Raw genomic sequence first — 22,980 nt, 5'->3', positions numbered from 1 at the left:
CTACTGAAACATGGAAACAGAAACATGGTTGTGTAACATGGCAATCGATGTAAACAAGATGTGTGAAGATGTAAATAGCTCTTTTAAGGTAACAAAAACACAACAAGTCTTATTTTCAGGTGATTATATACTAAAGAAAACAAATTATATCATGTTCCATTTCTGCCAATATACCCCCCTTAATTCTACACACTGGAACTTTAATATGCCTAACATTTGTCAAAATGGATATAATATCCTGACGTGATTTTACAGTGATAAGAATTTAATTGACGTGTTTATTCAACATTTATTTCTCATGAAACCAAAAGCACACTGAGCAAAGTGAATTAGAGGCAAAAAGAGTATTTTTAAACACAAGTCTCTGCGGAAGCAACTCGCCTGTACAGCACATGCTGTGATTACTTGATGAAAAATTCAGCTGTTCAGCAAGTCTCTATTTTTCATCTTCCCATCCTGTCGGAGGGACAGATTTCAAATTAGGAAAAAAAAGCACGTTTTTCACTCTTAACACACTGGCCTGAAAATGTGTGTTCTCTGCTTTCGAGGTAAATGTACAATATTTTCATGATAAATAAAATGATTAAATTCCACTCAGTGTCTCTACAGCCTAAGTGAAAAAGATGATAGGTAGGTGCCTTTTGTTTAGTCATTTCTTTTATTAAGGAATATATGGACACTATCCATTTTAGCCATTTCTGTTGTTGCCGTCTCCCCTCTCATATATAAAACACATGGAACGAATGTAATTGCAGCATGTCAAGTAAAACAGTCAATAAATCCAATCAGTCCAATAAATCAAGGCTGAGAACGCAATAAAGGTGAATCATTATCATAATTAGAAGAAATTGGTGGTAACTGGCCAAACTGGAGTGGGAGTGTGACAGCTGCAGGCTATAATCTATGTGGACAGCACTACACACACACACACACACACACACACACACACACACACATCTGCAGAAGCAGCAGCTGTGGCTAATTATGTTTCATGTGATTATATTGTTCACAAGTCTGCAAGCTGTAAAACATTTTCGTTGTTTTTTGAGTAAAGGATAACTAAAGACAAGCTCAGAAGCACTACACCATGTTCACTGGAACAGGTAGCGGCTCAGACTGGCACTAGAAAACACAGACAGCTGGAAAATCCGCTCTGTATTCACGCACACTTCCATTAGTAAAACATTCCCATATGGCATTTCACGCCCCTTCCAGAAAAGACCATGAGAGTTTCTTTTGGCTGTGCTCTTCTTTCAGCATCCAGTCTATTCATTAATAAAATGTTCACTCTTTCCCCCGCTTTCACTTTCCACCTCCTTCCTCACACTCTGACTGACTGCAGAAACTGTTAGAATCCCCTCAGCCCTTCAGTGTTTGTAGGATCTCATCCAACGCCATTAACAGTGTTCATAGTGGTTCATTCATAGCTTGAGTGCAAGAAATATATGCTTTAACTGTATTGCTGAAATACATTGTATTGCATTGTTCCAAAGCATGAGTCATGTTATGAATGAGTCAAAGGTATGTATTGAGTATTAACATCCTTTTATCCAATTGTTCAATTGAACTTAAATCATAGCATTAAAACATTCATTTTCTCTTTAGATTTACAAAAAACATGAAAGTCTCATTGTCTGCAATGAGAACAATAAGTAAGATGACACAGAATCATTTTGGAAATCCTTAGTACTCCGAGAGAAAAGCCACAAGACAGTGGCAGCCCAGCACCTTTTTGTTCCTCATGAGATCACATACTAATACTCACCAACAGAGGGCAGTGTTGTGGCTAAATTGTGCTTCCAACACGGCTTAATGTTTGGAAGTAGAAAGCAAGGAGAAGGGAAAAGTACAAAACCCAATCAAAAAACTCACTGGTGAAATATGTGATTATGGAAAAGGGGGAAAAAAGAACAGAAAATGTATTTTATAGTAGGCTATAAGATGTGGCCCATGGGAGTCCTGAGTCACTGCTTAAAGCATCAATAATGTGTAAAATTATGATTATGATGCTAACTAATATTCGATACATGCTGTGCAAAGGTAATTCTTTTGCACACCTCCACTACATTGGCGGTCCCATTGTATGTTAATGAGCGGCTGACTGTTTGGGGTGGGGTTGGAAGTCTACATGTTTGCTCCCACACAATAGATGACTAGAAAGACAAAAAACTCAACTCAACTCTCAACTCTTAATTCTCTTAAACGGCTCTGACAATGGGTATTGTCTTTCTTCACACAACTAACTGTCCTTTAGGCCCAACGGTGGGGATGAGGCAGTATAGCACTTGGTTGTAACGACAAGTATTCATACCACACAATCATTCTAAAAACTACTTTCAGGTAAGCGGTGTAAGGTACAGTTGTTGTCTCCCAATTATAGGATTAAAGTGATTTTACAATCATAGCCACAAGGGGCAGATTTTCTTGAAATAATGCAAGCAGCCTTTTAATAGACAGTGTTCATAAGTTCAAGCATTTCTATGAGCACAATTAAAAGGACACGTACAGCTCGTGCTTCCCTGAGTTAATGTACAGCCATCTGCAGCCTGCTGAAACCTGCACACATCACCTTCAGGATGCTCCCAAAGATGGGAGCCGCGTGGAGGAAAAGTGAAGAGCTCTCACTCGTTACTAATATCCAGGTATTATTCTAATGCGTAACAGGGACAGGCGCAGAACGTGTACTACAAATACATGTTGTCAAAAGCATTAAACGATCATTAAATTAATATAAGGAGGACATTGCCTTAAACTTGAAAATACTAAAGAAATGCACGCATGTTAATCACACTGAAGATGTGTTGAAACTGTGAATTTCTTTACTTTCAGTTGAAACGTTTCATGGACAGGCAAAAAAGTTGCATTATAAATACAATACTGTGCAAAAGCCTTGTAGGCCAGTCTGTTGGATTGCTGTAATTAATTAAATTGTTGTAATGTATGTTGTAATGTCAACTGTATGCATTTTTTACTATGATATAAAAAACAAAGCGACCATGTAAAATGCATTAAAACACTAAAAATACTAATAGCTTCTTTAGACTAAGGTCAATGTTTTGTGTAAAAATGGAATCGAGAAACCATAATAAAAGGTAGCTCCAACAATCAATATTGAGCTTTTGGACATGTCTTGAATGTGACCTGGTGCAAATACGCCAGAAGATTAGTTTTGTAAATCTCATATTATCTGCCCAATAGAGTTCAAGACATGCTAAGTGGAAAGGGAGGTCACACTAAATACTTGCATTTTGGACCTTGCACCTTGTTTTGTTCTGAAATATTTGCATTATTAATATTGTATATATATATATTTCCTGTATGTTCTGGTTGTAGTGAGAGACTACTAAGAAATTAATATGTATGATCAATGTGACCTTGCAAAAATCACAAAGTCCAAGGTGGCTTAAGGTATTTGCACAATACTGTAGCCTTTATAATATATAAATATCAGAATCAGATTCAGAGTCAGAAATACTTAAGCCTATTGATCCCTGGGAGGAAATTGTGGTTTGTTATAGTCATTCTGATGCCGGCATAGAGAACTATAACAAGTAGACATAAATACTAGCACAAGTATATAAAAATATGATATAAATATATATATAAAAAAAATACTAAAATAACTTAATGTTGCACTCTGCTTGTGGTGAAGTTTGCAAGCAGGTTGCACCGTTGCAGTTTGTTTCTGATTTGTAATGAGTGATTCATCCTCTCGTTAATAGACGGTCTTCGGATCAGAGCGCGTCTGCAAAATGAATTCCTCGGTGTCGTCAGTTCCGTAAAGCGTTCCTCCTGGCTTCATTAAAACAGAAGATAGAGGATTATTTACGAAGAGTCAGAAGACAAACGCAGTCCCAACAAGGCTTTACGGGGCTGTGACATTTAAATATCCTCAAACAGGAGCGCTGCATTGTTTCCCACGGGCAGTTTTTCCCTCGGACTGACAAAAGACACATCAGTCTCCTCTAAGCCGCGCATGAACTGGGATGCACTGCTGTTAGCCTGTTATTAGCTCGCTCGCTAGCTTCCCCAACAGCTCTGTTTTTACGACGGGACCAAGCACACCGTAAGTCAAACCGTTTAAAAACGAAGACATCACGGTCTTTCACAATTTGTGATTTTGCATTTTTCCATTGTTAACCAGCACAGCGAACTCAGTGGGTTGTTTTTAACTAGCCTCCCTGTTAACAGCTGCATGTGTAAAATAAGAGCAGGCCTTTTTCTGGAAAGCAAATTCCAGCCTGAACACTGCTTCAGTGTGATGCACGCTCTCAACAAATACTTATTTTATTTGGTTGTTTTTGACTGTCTGAATTAACCCCCGCTGTGTTGGGCAGATTGAACCCATCGGGGAGGCCTGCATTTTAGCGTTACCTGCTGGAGAAACTGTACACCTGCGCTGGTACACCTGTCATGGCTCTCAGGTTTTTCCAGTTGTGCAACTGATTTCAGGTCTGCCACAATAAAAGTAAACCATTATTCACGTTTTCTTATCTTAGTGATAAAGATAAATAATACGGTGTCTGTTGTAGCACGTTATTTAAGTTATTTTGGAAGATGCCCATTCCTAAAGATAGACTTATAATGATTTGCAATTTCTCATTGTATCAGCCTGGTTTAACCCTTTCAAACCTGACTGAGGAAATTGGTTTGATTTCTAAAAAAGAAAAAAAAAACACATGGGGACAAGGCAATAAGCAACTTAACAAGACAGGGTCCAAAAATTAGAAAGAAATTAGTGAAAAGTAACAAGTAAGTAAAATTACCTGAAAATAAGCAAGAAAGGAAAGAAACAAATTAATTAAAAAGGCAAAAACAAAAAAGTGCTGAAAATTCAAAAACAAGATGTATTTTTTCCCCCTGTTACATACCTTTGATTATATAATTATAATAATTATGCTGTTGTTGGTTTTTTCTTACACTTATCCTTTTGATTTTTTTTCTCTTTGTAAAAAAAAAAAAAATTTCAGATAACTTTGTCATGTCAGATTTTACTACGATGCTCTTTGCATGTTGTTTTTTTTTTTAAAGAAATTAAACCAGTTTGCTCAGGTGTTGAAGAATTAAATAGCTTGTGAAAGGTGTCTGAAAGCAGCACAAGAAAAACGGCCGTCGATCCAGGATTCAAAGAGTTAAGTGACTTGCAGAGAGACATGGTGGACTGACGCACTGAAGACTTAGTGCTATAGCTAGGTCAGAGTCGACCCCGGATGAAGATGTTGTGCAACAAAGCACTTGGTTGCTCTGTAAGAAGACCTTTAGTCTGTGATTTAAAAAAAAAACCCAACATAGCTTAGTGTCTGGCACTGCAAGTGGAGGATTCGGCATATGGCACTACAGATTCTCTAACTGGAAACAATTACCACAGAGAAGATGTGAAGTCAGTTTTTTTTTTCCATCCTTCAGGTTTGACACAGGGGCAATGAGATGGTTAGAGGAGTGTTTTTGTGTGTTTGAGCATTGGTGAGCGAGAGAAGCACAACTTCTGATGTCTTTAAGTCAACAGAGATGTGTCATTCCTCAGGAAACGGACTGGGCATGGCCCACAAAAGCCCACTTACTAGGCGAGGTCACAGCAAATGTAAACAAACGCTACAGTACCTCCCTTCAAGCACTTTTGTGATATTGGTGCCAGCAAGTGATCTAACTGCAATAAACATACAATTTAGTTACCTTTAGTCACATGGCAAAGCCCACAACTGCAACAAGAGTTTATTTTTTCTAATTAGTTCAAAATTTTAGTTAGTTTGTGAGCATCATACACATTCATCATACACTATTAGTTTAATGGTGCATGTTGAGTTACACCCCTAAATTCCTCCAGATTCCCTGTCTTATAGCGGTGTTATAAGTCATTCAAGGTCTTTGAGATTATAAATCAAATAGGATTTAAAGCACAATATACAGTTGTCATGTTTAAGAATGATTTGTCATTAGTATTTAACGAATTACAAACAGAATACTCAGAATGAATGAGTTTAGTGAATGAGGTTAATATTAACTATGACTTATTCACCGACCAGAGACAGGAAGTAAAGCACAGGTTTGTTATGGGTGCATTTATTATTGTTACCTGCCAGATGACACATTTCTCTATTTTGTGACTGAACTGGTGTTTAGCCTTTCACACTGTCTTCATATGTGTTAGGAGAGATCTTTTTTTTTTTTTTACTAAACATAATGATTTAAACTCACAAGGTCTACAACAGATCTGGGAGCAAACTTTCCTAACCAGTTGCTGGTTGTTGTTTTATTCACCCACAGTAATGTGCAGACACTTTGCATTTTAGCCTCACTTTCACTTGGTAGCAGCTGACTGCTCTCTGTTGGAAATTATAGATAAAATCAGCATACATTACTTACAGTTTGTGTGCTCTCTATGGGCTCAGAGATCAAAAAGCCAAATCTCCAAATCTCTTTGCATAGAGCCACTGTACATGCTGGAGTTAACCCAGGTGTGACATGCACCTGTTTAACCCCGCTCTGCAGTGAGAGAACCATTTGAATTATGTACCACATCTTGAGGCCTTCACAATGGGTTTTATCTTGCTCCATCATATGTGGTCTTGTCACAAAAACACACACACACACACACATACACAGTACACCCAGACCTCTCATTAGTGTTTGTGGGAGTGAATTCATTAAGCTGTGCATTCATTATCCCAGTAAAAGACTAAAATAGGAGCTATGTTACTGCTTGTCCGGCACTTTTTTCCTTGCAGACATTCTGCACGTGTAATCGCACATCTTGAAAGTGTAGGTTTGTGTAGCAGGCCAAATCAGATTGCCGTAATAGGATGACTACACAATTTTGATGTAAACATTTTGCAGTCTCCCTCTAGTCTGGGTTTTTAGGAAGTGGGTGCTGCTAACATACAGCCCTGTAATGAGCTTTAGAGCAGAGTGGCCACTTTAGCGAGACAGCTCATTGAACTGGCGGCGCCTGTGCATGGGGTTTTCATAGGTGTGTTGTTTTTTCATGCCGAGCAGCAGCCTTGCTCTTTGAAAACCACCTCCTCGCTTATTTGTGGCAATTATATTCCCATCTGCCCTAATGATTCGGCTGTTTTGACGACACTCTTTGGTTTCTTCTCTTCAAAGCAGCATTTAGGCCTCACTGTTTATCCATCTTTGCCTTTTTCACTTCATTTACATACATCGGTTTGTCATATTCACACTTTATCCCTCTCTCTCCTTCTTTCACACAGACACAGTGCATTATGACAGACAGCATAATGAGTAAAGCTGCCACAATGGAGATTCCTATCAACAGTAATGGTGACACAGGGACACTACCAGAAGATGACAGCCTTGAACAGGTGGGTCACAGCTACTGTGTCAGTTGACAGTTTGGTGTGTGTACCATCTTGAGACCACCCTGTGTTGTTGCTGTTTACCTATTTAAAGCTATGACACATGGAAACAAACGTGCAAACTGTTAGTGTTTACCAACTTGCCATCCCAAGCCAACACAAGAAACTTTGCATTCAAAACCAAAGTGCAGCAAACAGAAGAGAGTACAGAGAATACCAATGAGTTTATTTTCTTAATCATTTACTTTCTCATATTGTATATTATTTTAAACTTTATTGAGCGGTGCAGGAATGAGCCATAAAACCCAGAAATTAGTTAGCATGTTTTCCCTCGTCCTGAAGTTAGTGGGTTTTTTGAGACAAGCTTTAAAGCTTATGTTGTATTCTATGGCATAGAAATGTCATTAAAAACACCACTTGTAAATTTTGAAGCTTTTACGTGTCTTAAAAAGATGATTGCTAACAAGTGGCTAAAAAAGACTAAAGAGCGTTATCATGCCTAACACGGCTTTACAGCCTAGTTGTGGTGGTGACGTGGTTAAGTCATGCAATTATTGTGTAGTTTGATATTAGCCTAACAATAGCTTTTTACTTCTGGCAATTGCATTTATACTTCAAAAATCATAAAAGTGATGTTAATTTGTGAAGATTTTCTTGTGAACAAAACATGTAAATATCACAAATTTCTAATCTCAAATCCAACTGAAAAATCTCATTGGCTCTTGTGCAAGACATCGTTGGCCCCTTGCAACTGTTTCATGCATTATATATATATATATATATATATATATATATATATATATATATATATATATATATATATATATATATATATACATACAGTTTTTTTAGCTATAGAATATATATGTTTGCTTCATGTATTGGCTTATCATCTTATGTGTAAGTTAAGGTGCACACATTGCATTTTGTCGTCAGATTGTGTTATAAGATCACAGTGACTTTCAGTTCTTTCATCAGGCACCCAGATATTTTTCCCTTAGTTATTCTCCTAAGGAAGTTCTAACAATAGCCTCAACTTGATGACGTCTTCAGTGAAACAGCACTATTCCTGAAGGCTGCAGCGCTCACACAGCAGCACATGAAGTAAATGAAGCCGACATATGAAGTCATCATGTGGTATTACTGTTGGTTTATCACAGCGTGACGGATACATGCGTGCTTTCAGTTGTTGGAAGTTAACATTGTGGTTATGGGTTTTGTTCTCAGCTATCACGAGATCAGCAAAGTGAGCTGGCTCTTTTCATGCCATTCACACCCCCACAGTACTACCCTTTGGTAATATGTACAGTACAATTCAAGACTAATCTTATCAGTAAATATAGTCATTCTTGGACACTGGCTGTATGAATCAGTCACTCACTTTTATTCTCTCATTTGGCTCTGAGGAGATGAATGCAGGTAGAGTGATCATTCAGAAGCTGTGTTTCAGTCTCTTATTGTGAACTTAAATATTGTTCTCTGCCTGGATTTAAATATTACTCGTCCTTGTGTTGCTTTACTTGCTCGGCTACAAGTGGAAAGAGAGCCTACTGGGAAATCAAGTGTTTGAGTCCAGCTGTCTCCTTGAGAACCAGTTCCCATTAACGGTTCACGTGGCCTCATGTTCAGGGGTTCAGACACATCTTTTCTGTATTTTGTTAAGCTTAACACTAGGTGTTTAACTTAAATGCTAAACTCTCAGATATACTTGTTGCTCTCCAGGTGATGTCCGTTCATTTAGTGAATAAATAAGCACTTGTGGGCTTCATTTAAAGAGAAAAGACACTTCTATGCAGAGCAGAGGTAGGGCCCAACATTTTGTTTCCATCATTTTTCAGGAGTGTCTGAGAGTCAGTTAGACTGAACCAACAGTGGAGTTGTAGAGTAAGTTAGGTGAAACAGGTTGCTTGTTTTCCTGCCTCCTCAGGGCACACCTTGTTGGACAAACAGACTGAAGATCCTGGAGGATCCTATTATTTGCTCACCAAACTCTGTGCGGCTCCACTCAAGTAGTAAAAGAAAACTCATGGTGAAGAAAATATTAAACCATTTGGTGTGTCTTCCCCAGTTTACTGCGTTCATGTGTGAGAAGTGTTTAGCTGCCCTGTTTAGTGCTGGATATTAACCAGTTGTCATAGCAACTCTGCAATTAATCTGAAACTGGCTGTGCTTTGTCCTTGGGTGAAAGCCCTCTGAAATCAGATTGATATCTGCCGTGCAGCACTGAGTTTAAAGCGACAGCAGCTTGTTTTGCTCATGCACATAGACAAAGATTGGCAGGTTAAAGAAGAGCAGAAGTCTGGTTTCAGATGTCGTAGCTCTGCGCTTTTGTCAGAACAAGAACGTTGACTGGCAGCTTGACAGTGACAGAGATAGCATTGACTGCCAGCAGCTTCCTGGCAAAAGCACTGGATGTATCACAGTGGCTCACTGTGTCTACTCAGAGGTTCAACAGCATTTTAAGTTGCTTGTGCTGTTATACACAATTTGTCATAGGTAAATATTTGTGTTATTAATTTGGAGATAACCCAGTTGTATTGTTAGGTTTGCAAAGCCGTTCAGTTATTTTTTGAAAAACAGCAGTTTGTGGCATTTTAAAGCAGAGCCTTGCTATCCAGCCTATATATTTATCATGCCATCGCATTTTGGTTGTGATACATCTGTACATAATCAGGCAACACATTTTCATGAGCCTACCAATCCTCACTGTTAAGATGTGACAGCCAGATTATTTTATGATGACGTAAAGGTGCTGTAGTTCTTCATCTTTATAAATAAGCACTTCGTCAACTTAGTGTCCAGGGAGGGATCATTTGCTACGTCAGCTTTCTCCCACATCGAATAGAAGCCACAACACAAGGCGGATCTCTAACAGAAGGGATACACAGAAGAAAATGTGAAAAAAGGGTCCTAATTTTTAACATGTTTCTAGTTAGCGATGGTCTGATACCATATTTCCAAAATGATTCCTTTATCTAAACTTGCATATTGGCCAGTACCAAGTACTTATACATTACTATTGCAAAGAAAAAAGAATTAACAGATATAAGCTACTAATTTTATATGGATGTGAATTGATTGCTGTTGTTGTTGTATGGCATGACTCAGGTTAAAGCCCTTGTATAACATGTAAAGAGCAAATGAATGCAGAGAATAAATGCATAGAAATGACCAAATTGCTGACATTTTGCCCACAGATAACACAGTATTTCCGACAGCATGTCAGTGTATGCATGGCGGAAGCTGACCACCGAGGACGGGGGGGTTAATCATTATCATTTACTCATATTATTCTGTGGACTGTAAAATCTGTTTTTTTTTTGCGGGTCTCTGGCGTGACTTTCTTCCTCCTCTGCAGCACTTGTCATTCGCACGGTGGATAATTGATCTGTTGTTCTGTTCACAGCTGATCAGATCACATCAGTGGGAGGAGCTGTTTGCAGATTTTTGTAACTGAAAGTAAAGTTTTTGACTTATCGTAACGAAAGGTCAAGTTTCACTTTCAATGCGCCTGATGATCTGCTGTGATTAGTGATGCATGATAATATCGGCACATCATTGGTATTGGCAGATAGTAGCTTTAAAATTGACCAGCGTGCGGATTTTTGCTGATATCATTAATAGATTTTCACAGAGTGACCACGTGCAAAACATCAACCCTAAGCTGAAGTGTTTTTCTTATATTGCACACTGAGTGAATATTACATACACTGAAAAGCATCGCATTTCCTGTCTCCATCTGCTGGTGGGTTATCATGATAAGAGTATGCATAATGATGTTAATTCCACTACAGAAGAGACTTGACAACCACTAAAATTAGGATTAGGAAGTAAGTGGATATATCTTTAACGGTATCAGTTATCGGTCAAATCAGTTGTTATATATTGGCATATCGGATATCGTCAAGAAAATCCAATATTGCCAATTGCCTAGCTGCGATGTCTCCACCACAAGCGTGCTATAATTAACCAAATGGTATATATATTAAAGCAGCCTTCCTAATTAACAGTCTTGCTCCAAAGATCTAGTTGTGGCAGCAGATGATTTATTTGTGGCAGGCAGCCACCAGTAAATGAATGTGTGTGAAACCCTGGCAAACATTACATTATTTGAAGGAAATCAGTTCTCCTTCATCGCTCTAGTTGCCTGTGGCTGCACAGAAACACTTGCTGTGAAGGCTAAGAGGGCGAAGAAGAACTGATAACCATGAGAACTACTGTTTTATCTTGGTGTGAAACTACTTTAAAAGGTTACGAATAACGTACATGATACTGGATCGGTGCACAGACTTGTGTACATGCCGATACCTGATCCAGCCTTTTAGGCAGTATCAGAGTTATTTCTGATAGTGGTATCAGTATCAGAAAAACTCTATTCCTGGTTCTTGTTTTATTGTCTGATTGTAAAATATATTTGCAAGACGTTAAATGATGACAAGTGTCATTGTAGGCTACAGAAGTCCACTGTTACTATGATGAAGGCCGTTTGGCTAAAAGGTTACACGTTACTCCCGACATAACCCAGAGAATTGTCTTTTCTGGTGATCACAGTGTGCTACCAGATGTTGTGGCACTCAATTTGGTGTTTGTGTTGTTGTTTTTGTGCACTCCCTCTTGATTTTTACCTGTTAATTAATGTTAATTACATTTAATGTCTGGAAATGTTCTGTAAATAAATGTCTTCGTTTTTGCATTGTTGTATTAGAATCAGTGTTTTCTTTGTCCTGTCAGTGATGGAATAATATCATGGCAAAGATGCTAAAAAGTACCAAGCCACCCGGTGGACTAGATGATCCACTTTAGCACAGAGTAGCTAAATGATGAGTCCTGACCTGAGCTGCTGTGATATCACTCATCACTGCTCTCCATCCTACATCCCTGCTGTCTGTGGACATTATGATGATTTTTTTCTGGGATTTCTTTTGCATCATTCTTTCATGATTTCAGTCATGGATTTTTCTTTTTGTCTCTTTCTTTTTCTGTTTGTTTCTTTTTGTTGTTGTTGTTGTGTTTGTCGATTTCCCCCTCCTCCATGTCTGTGCAGGCTGCAAAGCTGCAATGGAGCTTAGATGAGAAGGTAGGGAGCTCCAGAGGCACCAGGGTGAGCAGGACATTTGTGCATTTGAGTGTGTGTTTTATGTTGGTGTGTGCAGTACTGCTCGGTGGTTTGACTTTATGCGGCATTAAATTGCCTCGCAGCACTACGTTGGTCTATTTCACAAAATGTCAGATATTTCATGTTTATGGCAAACCACTGTGCAGCTTGAATTACGCTGCTTGTTAACTTGGCTCCTACTAACTCTAGATAAAAGGAGTCTCTCAGACTTTTGCAGGTACTGAGAGATAACCTTCAAATTGAGTAGTATTAACAAAATAGTTGACTGCTAACCTTTAATTTTTAACATTTCAATCTGTTTCCATTTGATTTGTCAAAACCATGTGGTGTGTCGAGCTAATGTAGCTTAGATTCTGTGTGCACTGATGTGAGAGTGTGATCCCTTAATTTTAGCAGGTGTTGGCTGACCAAGCAAACATTGTGCCGTACTAATAATCATATTATGCTACTGTTGTAATATTGATGTGAATTTGCTGGACTTGTTTTGTGATTTCAGTCACAATGACAAATGCATTTGTGTTGTGGATAGGGACGTGCAGGAGTAGTTGACTAGTTGATTTATAGTAGCTACCCTTACTCTAGTCTGTACCAAAGTTACTAGTCGGTTAAACTAATAATTAAAAAAATGTAATAATCAGGTACACTTCATAAAAAAAATATATTTTTTCTAAAGAATATTGTTTGCAATAAATGTTATTTGTTTTATTTAGTGAGTTGTTACATTTTTGGTAGGATGATGTGCAATGTTCATAATGCATGGAGCTAGGTGCCACACATTAAAGCGGCGTTTAAAATATGATTCTGCTATTAAAAAAAGTGATTAACGATTTCAAATGGCTCCTGTAATATAGTCGCTATTTTTTTAGACTATGTTTAACCAAATAGATTAAAATGTTTTCTAAATATTTTCTTACTTTTAGACTAGTTAATTAGTATACGTTTAAACTGTTTAAGTGTCAAAAATTACTTATTAGACAATAAGTAATTTCTGGCAAGAAAGTCAAGCGAGAGCTGACCATCTGTACAAACACATAAGGTCTTGAAGCAGAGCCCAGATACATTTAGGTACATTTAGCATCATGCTGATGATTCCCCGATTAACCTCCAGCAGCAAAAACACAGCAGCTGTATTTTCACTTCCCTTTGGTACAGTGGTATCAAACATACTCTTTGTGTTTGCTTACAGAAAGGAAACAGCCACCTCCCTTCCACAGCTTAGAGTTTTCCTATCGCAATCTTACTGTAGAGAGTTAGCCCAAGGTTTCAGGAAGTTTATGCTTTGTTTACATTTTCAATGGACAATATGGGTCTTTGCCATAGTTCAAAGCAGTATAAGTAGCAAATGAAATAAGAGGCTTCTAACGGCACAGAGAAATAAATTTAAACCTGTTTATTGTTTTAACTAAGGCTGACTTATGGTTTGCCAAAGTGAGAAATCTGCTCAGGTCAGATTTTCCTTTTTCCATAAATTCCTCACAATTTTGTTTTTCTTTAACAGCTGATACTTGAGCAGGAAGGCAAAGAAAAGAAAACACAGAGTTAAATTAAGGAAAACACACAAGATGGATCGTAACACGGTTCCCCCTCATGATCCTGAAACCTGTGATTATTTTGGAAGGAAAAAATAGTTTGCTGGAGTATTTCCTGCCACATAGATCATTGAAGTCAGTGCCTGGGTGCGATTTTTGCTCTATCACAGCTGTTGTACTGTAGTCCTCTTGCTGCTCCCATCATGGCAGGAGATTGAGGTGAAGTTACTGATCATTGGCTAGACTCTTTAGCGGAGTGTCTTCTGTCTTTCACACGTTTCATAGTTCTCCCTGTCGGTTTCCAGATAAGTGGTAGTAGTTTGACACTGCCTGAAGACTGTGTACTGACTAACCTTCCTAACATAGCAGTGTTTGTCCCCCTCTAGTGAATAAGCCTTTAACCTACATTGTCTACACTGTCGGAATTTAACACTCAATTCATAATCTCCTGTCTACATACCCCAACCCACCCAAAACCCTCTATCCTTCCCTTTGTTCTTGTTCTTTTTTTTGTTTTCTTTTTTTTATTTCCTCACGTACACACTGCAGGACCTACAGCAGGTGATGGTATCAGGTCCCAATCTCAACGAGACTAGCATCGTATCTGGGGGTTATGGAGGAACAGCAGAGGGTATCATACCCACCAGCTCAATCAAAGGTAGAGTCACTCTTTGTCTCTCTGTTATCTTTTCAGTCTCTTTTCAGCTCAACTCTCGCTGTCCCGTTTTGATTGCTTCTGTTTGACTTTGGTGCGCCTCTGACTCTGTGGTCAATCAGTTTGACTAATGACAATGTAGTGTTTGATTCCTGAGGCCTTATATTATCTCTCCTGTGAGATCATGCTGTGATTAATTGGTGGTCAGTTTACACTGATCATCCCTAGCTTCCTAGCCTCAAATGTATCTGAAAATGTGCTTTTGTGGCCTGTATTACTTAGCGTTTTATGATTCTATGTACAGATATGGGAGGAAGCTGAGTGGCAGAGTTAACTATATTACTTGATTGCTTTCAAAAACTACATGTGAGCACCAAAAGTATTTAACATTATAGTAATGTGTTTACTAGAATTAGTCCCAAACTGCAACTATAAATACAACAGTACCCACCAGACTACCACTGAATGACAAGTGCTTTAATAAATATGTCAGGGTTTCCAAATGTCAGGCAATGTTGAGAATTCCAGGTACCCTGCCTAAAACTCTGCTACTCCCATTTATTGATTTAATGTTCCCTCTAGCGTATAAGCATTTAAGATTTTGCTGTTAATCTTACAAAAATAACTACATGCTAAAAGTTAAATAGGTCCAGTACAGTGTCTTTGAATTTCCTTCATGACAATAATAATGATAATAATAATAATAATAATAATAATAATAATAATGCATGTTATATATATAGCACCTTTCATACATGGAATGCAGCTCAAATTGCTTCACAGAAATAAACAAGGTACATAAAGGCATAAAAAGAAGCAGCAGTAAAGTATACAGATTGTAGATTGTAGATTGAAGTTCCAGTAAGGGATCAGTATCATTTTTTGTTCAAGGCACTGACTTTAGCAGTGGAGCTGAGCTGTAGACACAGTGCCAAAAGGGAAATAACACTCTTTTCAACTCCTTTGATTCTAATATTTCTGCATCTTTGTCCCACTCTTTCTCTCAGGCCCTGCTGTGCGCTACAATGCAGAGTTTAACAAAAGGATCCCAGTTACAGGATTAGGTGGCTCCATAGATTTTATTATTAATAATGTTGGAGAGATTCTTTCCAAAATGTGATAGAATCATGTTGGCTGGTTTATAGGATCTAGAACATCCAGTCTGTAAAAACTGTTGTTAATGATTGGAAACTTTTTTCGCTTAACTGCAATACACATGTTGTGATTTTGATTTTGAAGGATGCGTCTTATGTGATGGCTATCTCATTTTGGAAAGGCACTTTTCACACTGCGTGTGTCTTTTTTAGATTGCTGGGAATCAGCTGCTGTAGCCTTTTATCTTCATCAAATCTTTTTTTCAGTGGAGACAAGGGCTGCATACTTTTTCCTCCTGCCTCTTGATTTCTTGGACATACTGTGGCTTTTTTTTTATCACAGCGTTTCTTTTACGTAATATTCTTCTATGTGGTTGGTTTCTCTTGCAGTTTCAAGCTCATACATAAAGGGGTCCGCACTGTCTTGTTTTTCCCAGAATAACTCACCAAACTAATCTCTGAACTTCTATGTGGCAAAGAAAACATCTTCACGTCTATCAAGGTGTAGATTGATAAAAAGACCTTTAATATTAACGGCAAAAGAAAAATGTAATTGGGAGAGCGTTAGTCAACTTAAATTTTTGCGAGGCCCTCATTTCTCTCATTTCAACCTTTTGCATGTATTATTATGAAATGAAAAGCAGATCTAGTCAGTATCGTGCTATTTAGAACTGCTGCAATTCAAACTGCCCCCGTCTTCATCATCACTCATTTGTCGGCATTGTCATGCACTAAATGTCTTTTCATCTTTGTACTTGTCTTTCTTTGTCCCCCGCCTCTTTTTCACCATTCCCTCCTACATATTCCTCATCCTCCTCTTCTTTCTTTTGTCATTTTACTTTTCTGTCTTTTCTACATCTCCCTGCTCCTCCCCAAAATCTCCCTCTTATGTTATCTTTCCAATTTTGGCCTGCTTGTTCAACCAATACAATTACTTTATGTTTAAACCCTAAATATCATTTTAAATCCTGAAAAAAAAATCATTCCCCAAAACCCTAATGTAAATCCCACACCCTACCCGAATTCATACTCATCCTGAACTCTGCCCTCATCCGTACCTGACCACCCACCCGCTGTCACAGACCTGCGTACGAAGGCCAGGCGAAGTAGCGTTCCCCCAAGCAGTTCTTTCTTCTGCCACACGGCAAGCCAATCAAATGAATACCAAGGTACTGGGGAGAGAAGGAGCTGAATGCTAAGGGCTCTACATTGATGAATCAGCCATTTTAGAAGTGATCCAAAATATCCCTGCAGTCTACAGTATTTTATGATCAATACAGATAATTTGGTGCCTATAGCTTATGTTGTTTTCCTTAGTCCAATAATTTTCTTTATTTTCCTGCTGCTTACTCACTAATTCACTCTCACTTACTCCTGTGCATGTTTAACAGTGGTTTAAGGGGTGGTGGTGATAGACATGGAAACCAGAAACCATCCTCAGTTTTGTTTTTATTAAATGTAGCACATTTTTAAGTTACTGTAAGTGATTTACCGGAGAGCTCCTGCTTTTGTTTGGTATTTACCATGTTCCTGTGCTTCTACATTTGGGTCTTATCTTTCAGGTTCCAACATGCACCACAGCAGCAGCAGCTCATCAATGACGGCAGAGGAGGCGACCCGCGGAGTTGCTGTGGAAAAGCTAGAAACAATGAAGAAGTGGGGTCTCAACACTTACAAGGTACCTGAGGTTCTGTGATGTTTGCTTCACGATAAAGAGCTTCTTTGTGGATTTGATTTTTGTGTGTGCCTGATGATCTTATGCGGCATGATACAGTCACAGAAGGGTATGGCTTGCTAATGTCTCTGTGTATCTTCCTTCATTGTTTCAGTGTACAAAGCAAATGATCTCAGAGCGTTTCGGTCGGGGTTCCCGGACTGTGGACTTGGAGCTGGAGGCCCAGATTGAGGTGCTGAGAGACACTAAAAGGAAATATGAGAACGTGCTGCGATTGGCCAGAGCGCTGACCAACCACTTCTATAACATGGTGCAGACGCAGCATGCGCTGGGTGACACCTTTGCTGACCTCAGTCAGAAATCTCCAGAGCTGCGGGTGAGCCCTCAAAACTGTTTATGTATATTTTATGTCTTAATTCTTAGCTATTGATCAGCAGCTTGAACGTTAAATAATAGGTTTACGTAGACAACACTGGAAAGGCATTAATACCGTTCACGTTTCATTGTGTGAATTAATGCCTTGTTTGCTTGCCTTTACAGGATGAGTTTGGCTACAATGCAGAGACCCAGAAGTTGCTGTGTAAAAATGGGGAGACTCTACTTGGTGCCATTAACTTCTTTGTGTCCAGCATCAACACACTGGTCAACAAGACCATGGAGGACACCCTGATGACTATCAAGATGTATGAAAGTGCTAGGTAAGAACATGTAATGTATCATTTTTTCTTTGCATCTAAGAGACTGAAGGAGGACTAACAAATGGATGTAGACCAAAGTTAAAGGGTAACTTTGGTATTTCTTAACCTGGACCATATTTTCCTATTTTCTAGGATTTGTCAATATATCAAATGTAATAGATGTATTGCGGTTTGCTCCATGTGAGACCTATTGAATGACTAAATTGTCGCGTCGTTATTTTGGGCCACTGGCATGAGACTCGCCTCTGCATTTCAGTTCTCTTGCTCTCCCCCACAGCTCTCTGACTCTCACAGACACACACAAAAAGTAGGGCTTTTGCAGGGCTCTAATCCACGACTATTTGCTTGCATTTTGCAACCATGGAACACTATTGACACAAATACTATTAATGAATGAACTTGTGAGCTGTTTGTTTCCAGCTCTCCAGCGCCACGATAACAGTCTAATTTAGTGATTGGTAGTGCTGGTAGTGTGAGCAAGTGAGGCTGTGTTTTTGTATCTGCAGAGCTCCGATCCTATTTAGTTACATTTTGCGACCATGAAGCACCAGTGCCACTTGCAAACCTTTCTAATATATGAAGTGAGAGCTGTTAAGTTTGTTGCCAGCTCACAGTGAATAAATCTTCTCGTTAAATGCCAGACAGCAACAGTTTGACTTTCTGCTAACGCTGAAACAATAACAGCAATAATTCCAGCCCAAGACCAGCCGGGTCCTTCAAAATAAATGCACCACGAGTTCTGCTTTGATTGAGTTTATTATAACAATACTTTATTCAACTTTCTTTTAACAATACTTATTTAACTTTCTTATAACAGTATTTCATTAAACTTTATCATAATAGTTGTTTCTTAATTGTTTTACATGGCAGTAGCTACTTTTTTAAAACTTTGTTTTAACTAGTTTATTCATGCTTTTATATTATTTGCAGTTTACAGTAGTTTAGAGTTGCTTTCAAAACATCAAGATACATATTGTATCGCAGTGTTGCCTTTAAAACTATTTTCTCTGCTCCTTTTTTAAACAGACTGGAGTTTGATGCCTACCGGTCAGACCTGGAGGAGCTGAGTCTGGGTCCGAGGGACGCTGTAGCCATGGCCCGCATTGAAGCTGCTCAGCAACAGTACCAAGTCCAGAAGGACAAGTATGAACGCCTCCGCTCAGACGTCATCATTAAACTCAAGTTCCTGGAGGAGAACAAGGTTAGTGGGCAGAGCAGGACTGTATCATCGGTAGCTTTCAGAGTGAAAGTCCAGGTTTGACTCGGTGTGTTGTCTTTGATAACACACACAACCTAATTTCCTACGCTCCCTTGTTTCTCTCTCTTTTAGGTGAAGGTGATGCATAAGCAGCTCCTTCTCTTCCATAATGCCATCTCGGCCTACTTTGCTGGCAACCAGCAACAGCTGGAGCAGACGCTGAAGCAGTTCAACATTAAGTTGAGGCCTCCGGGGGCCGACAAGCCCTCCTGGTTAGAGGAACAGTGAGAGGGTCAGCTAGACCTCCTGCAGCCTCCTTCTCGACCACCTCCACCTGTTACCTGTTGAAACCCCCAACTTACAGAGGACCACTACAGAGGGCAACACTTACAAATAACTGGGTGGATGAAGATGTGAGATGAGCGTGTGGCTGGATGATGGGACAGATGATGGAGGATTGGACAGATGAATTGCAGGGTATTATTGCTAAATGGAGCAGGAAACCAAGTGGCCAGTTTCATGAACTGTCAGGGGGCGTTTAGTGCCTCTTCCCAACTTCCTTTTTTCACTCTAACCTTCTCTTTGTGCTTCGTTTCCAGAGGAACTGATCGTCTCTTTCTTCCCCCTCTCCTACTTGACCTGATCTTCCTACTATCTAAACACTACTTTGCTCTGTGAGTGTATGTTAGTCATCTTCATGGCAAATATTGTACTCCTCAAGTGCTCCCAGTGCTCTGAGTTAAACTTCATCCCCACACCATCTTGGTAACAAGACAGATGACAAAAGGAAACATCATAAAAAAAATTAAAACACACTCATATGTAACCAGACACTACACCAAAACTCTTTTAGACCTTATCACTCTCCTTGTGTGCCTCCTTATATACGAGCTAGCATACTAAATGAGCACGTGGCCTGCAGGAAAACAGATAAGTTTCAAACTACACATGAAGGAGATCTGTATGGTACACTGGAAAGTAATGTCCAGACTTTAAAAATCAATGTACATTTCAAATTAAGTACTGTCTCACTTTTGAAATGAATATTATATGATTGTTTGTAGCTCATAAAAACACACTGCTGTGTTTAGTTTAGTTGCTTAATTTGACTGTTATCTTTTTATATTTTAATTATGTTAGTTCTAGTCAGCTTGTATGTCATATGCTTCAGACTGAAGGACAGTATACTGTTTGGGCAGCGTGTGCTGGTGTTTAAGACTGCAGGTACTGCAGTGCTCAGTCTGTAATTATCAGAAACGCTGCAGATTACAATTGTAACCAGAAAGACTTCAACTTCTATATGCAAAGGACATTTAAGGAACACTGCCACAGCTTCCCAAAGTTATACTGGTTGGGTTTTTTACTAATTGTATTTTATTTACCCAAAGAGAATCTAGAGATGTTTACTGGACCCAGTATGTAAGATGGGTATGTCAGTCAATTAAGATCCAACAAACTTGAATGGATTTACTCCATTATTTAATCGTTTAACAGACTGTATTTAAAAAGAATTCATTACATTTTGTTTGTTTTCACATTGAAATGTTTTTTTCTTAAGTTTGATTTTTTTTAAAGCTAACATGGACATGTCATTGACATCTAGGGTCATATCTTTCAATCTCCATGAAGCAGAATATATTTGTCTATGGTTACCTTTCTTCACACTGAAGATTACTGTAGCTGTCTAATATTACTAACTCTAATATTTCAACATAAAATCTTGTAAATTAGTGGGTGGGGAGTAGGATAACACGAATGACTCATCATGTGTTTCAGTTTCTTTAACAGAAATGCCGTCTTAGCATAATGGTAGTAAACAATCATTAATTGTTGACAATTAAGAGAAGGTAATACCACAAAATATTGGCATGGTACTACATATGTAATGTCAAATTTTTATGCATCACTGTATTTATTATGTTCACTGTATGTGTTAATCTGTTGGAATTGACATATTAGTACACTGAAAATCCTGCTTTGTGCAAATTACTCAGTTTGACTTTATGGCATTTTGCAGATGATGCACTAACATGGAACAAATATTCTCCCGAAACTGTTCCTAAACAGCTCGGTTTCTCAGTGTCAAACTTCTGTAAGGTCAAATGAAGATAATCGGTATAGTGAATGTTTTACCATGCTGGACTGAACTCATGATCAGTTAATGGGTTAGTCCTCCAGCTTCTTGTCTCCTCTGTATTTGCATGGCAGGCAGCGATCCAAAGTATACGTGCAGATATGTGTGAATGCACTGATGCTCTACTCTTGGCCTTCTGCACGCCAGCTCGCATGGACAGGCATTATGCCGTGCTCACAGTGGTTGATTTGAATTTTTGAAACTGGCTGAAGCAGAATCCAAAATTTGGGTTTCCTTTTAATGCTGCACTCTGAAGGACAATTATGAAAGGAAGATGTTTTTTTTTGGATGAAAAGCAAATATTGAAAATCAATTCTGTGATTTGTTTGGCTGGTGTTTTCTGAACTCGTATGTGTCTGTGTGTAAAATGAGTGTATTTTATTCCGACTGAAAGAGTCACTCAATAAGACCTTGGCCTCATTTACGGCTAAAATTGCAGTTTCATTGGTCAGCTCCTGGTCTGTTTGACCGTCACACAGCAATATCATCAAAATGTGACTCCTCTTTTCCAAACCTGCCCCTTGAAATTTCCTAACCCCAACACTAAAATGAATGGCAATAGGATTGTTTTGTTCCGTAGTTGTGAAATTTCAGTAAATTGAAAAAAAATTGCGACATTTAAAGTCACTCTTACTAGCAGTCTTTAGTTCGTCGCTGAGAGAGAACCAAGATTTATAAAATGAGATATTTTATTTGTGTACAATCAATATTTTCTAGGCTGAGCTGTATTGTACTGTATGAATGATTGCACATAATGGTATTTAAGATGATAAATGAAGTCATGTCATGGATTGATGTGATACTCCTGCCTTCATTCCTCACTCAGACCTGAAAAATCCCACCCCACCCTGAGGGAACAAAATTAAAAGTACACATTTTCAAATGCTCTGCGTGTATTTTCCTCTTTCATCACATTTGTATTGCTCTGTACCCTGGTGGGCTTTCTGTTGCATGCAGAGAGAGGCAACCATCTGGATTTAGACAAATAACACTTAAATCTTAATGATCACATTTGTACACAGGTATTAAGAGGATTTATGCGCATCAATTGGTACAAATTTAATATAATATTCATAACTATGATTTAATTGGTTTAAAATCACTTGAAAATAAAAACTGTTTGGTCTTTGTTAACTCTTTATATAGAGTGGGTCCACTTTCATGAGTCTGCCTTTATGTTTCTGTTACAGCCTAGAGAAGACAAATCAAACATTGGCTCTAAATAGGGCCATTCACGTTTTTGCATAAGCCACTGCAGTTCATCACGCTGGGCACACAGGAGAAGTTTCAGTTCTGCAGTCTTACCACTGGATGCCACTAAATCTTACACACTGGACCTTTCAGAAGTGATCTTTATTAATCATCTGTCAAATACCTCTCATGTAATTAAATGTCCCTGTTTGATTATCAATACAACTGGAGAAAAAGCTCCCCCTCAAATACACGTTTTTGATTCAGCTCTCTTCTGACAGGCAGACTTTGTAATTAACTAAAGACTAAAATAAGAGTACTCATTTAAAGCAGGAACTGAGGAGATGCTATCATAAGCAAGGAAACACCAGAGG

General features: G+C 38.6%; 1 protein-coding gene across 3 annotated transcripts; it reads left to right on the top strand.

The window, feature by feature from the left end:
* The first annotated feature begins 3,765 nt into the window (after positions 1–3,765).
* arfip2b (ADP-ribosylation factor interacting protein 2b) lies at positions 3,766–22,301 on the top strand. Of its 3 annotated transcripts, XM_042498905.1 has the most exons (10): positions 3,766–4,066; positions 7,212–7,322; positions 12,361–12,417; positions 14,511–14,619; positions 15,624–15,680; positions 17,273–17,388; positions 17,540–17,761; positions 17,926–18,083; positions 19,110–19,284; positions 19,414–22,301. In XM_042498905.1, exons 2-10 carry the CDS (start codon positions 7,224–7,226, stop codon positions 19,567–19,569), a joined length of 1,149 nt encoding a protein of 382 aa, XP_042354839.1. In that variant the 5' UTR covers positions 3,766–4,066; positions 7,212–7,223; the 3' UTR covers positions 19,570–22,301. The 3 variants fall into 3 exon arrangements, with proteins under 3 accessions (XP_042354839.1, XP_042354841.1, XP_042354840.1); XM_042498907.1 differs by lacking the exon at positions 12,361–12,417; XM_042498906.1 differs by lacking the exon at positions 15,624–15,680.
* Positions 22,302–22,980: the final 679 nt, after the last annotated feature.

The sequence above is a fragment of the Plectropomus leopardus genome, chromosome 13 (genome assembly GCF_008729295.1).
Source record: "Plectropomus leopardus isolate mb chromosome 13, YSFRI_Pleo_2.0, whole genome shotgun sequence".
Lineage (NCBI taxonomy): Eukaryota > Metazoa > Chordata > Actinopteri > Perciformes > Serranidae > Plectropomus > Plectropomus leopardus.
The sequence above is the reverse complement of the archived record's forward strand: the minus strand, read 5'-3'. Positions and strand labels throughout refer to the sequence as shown.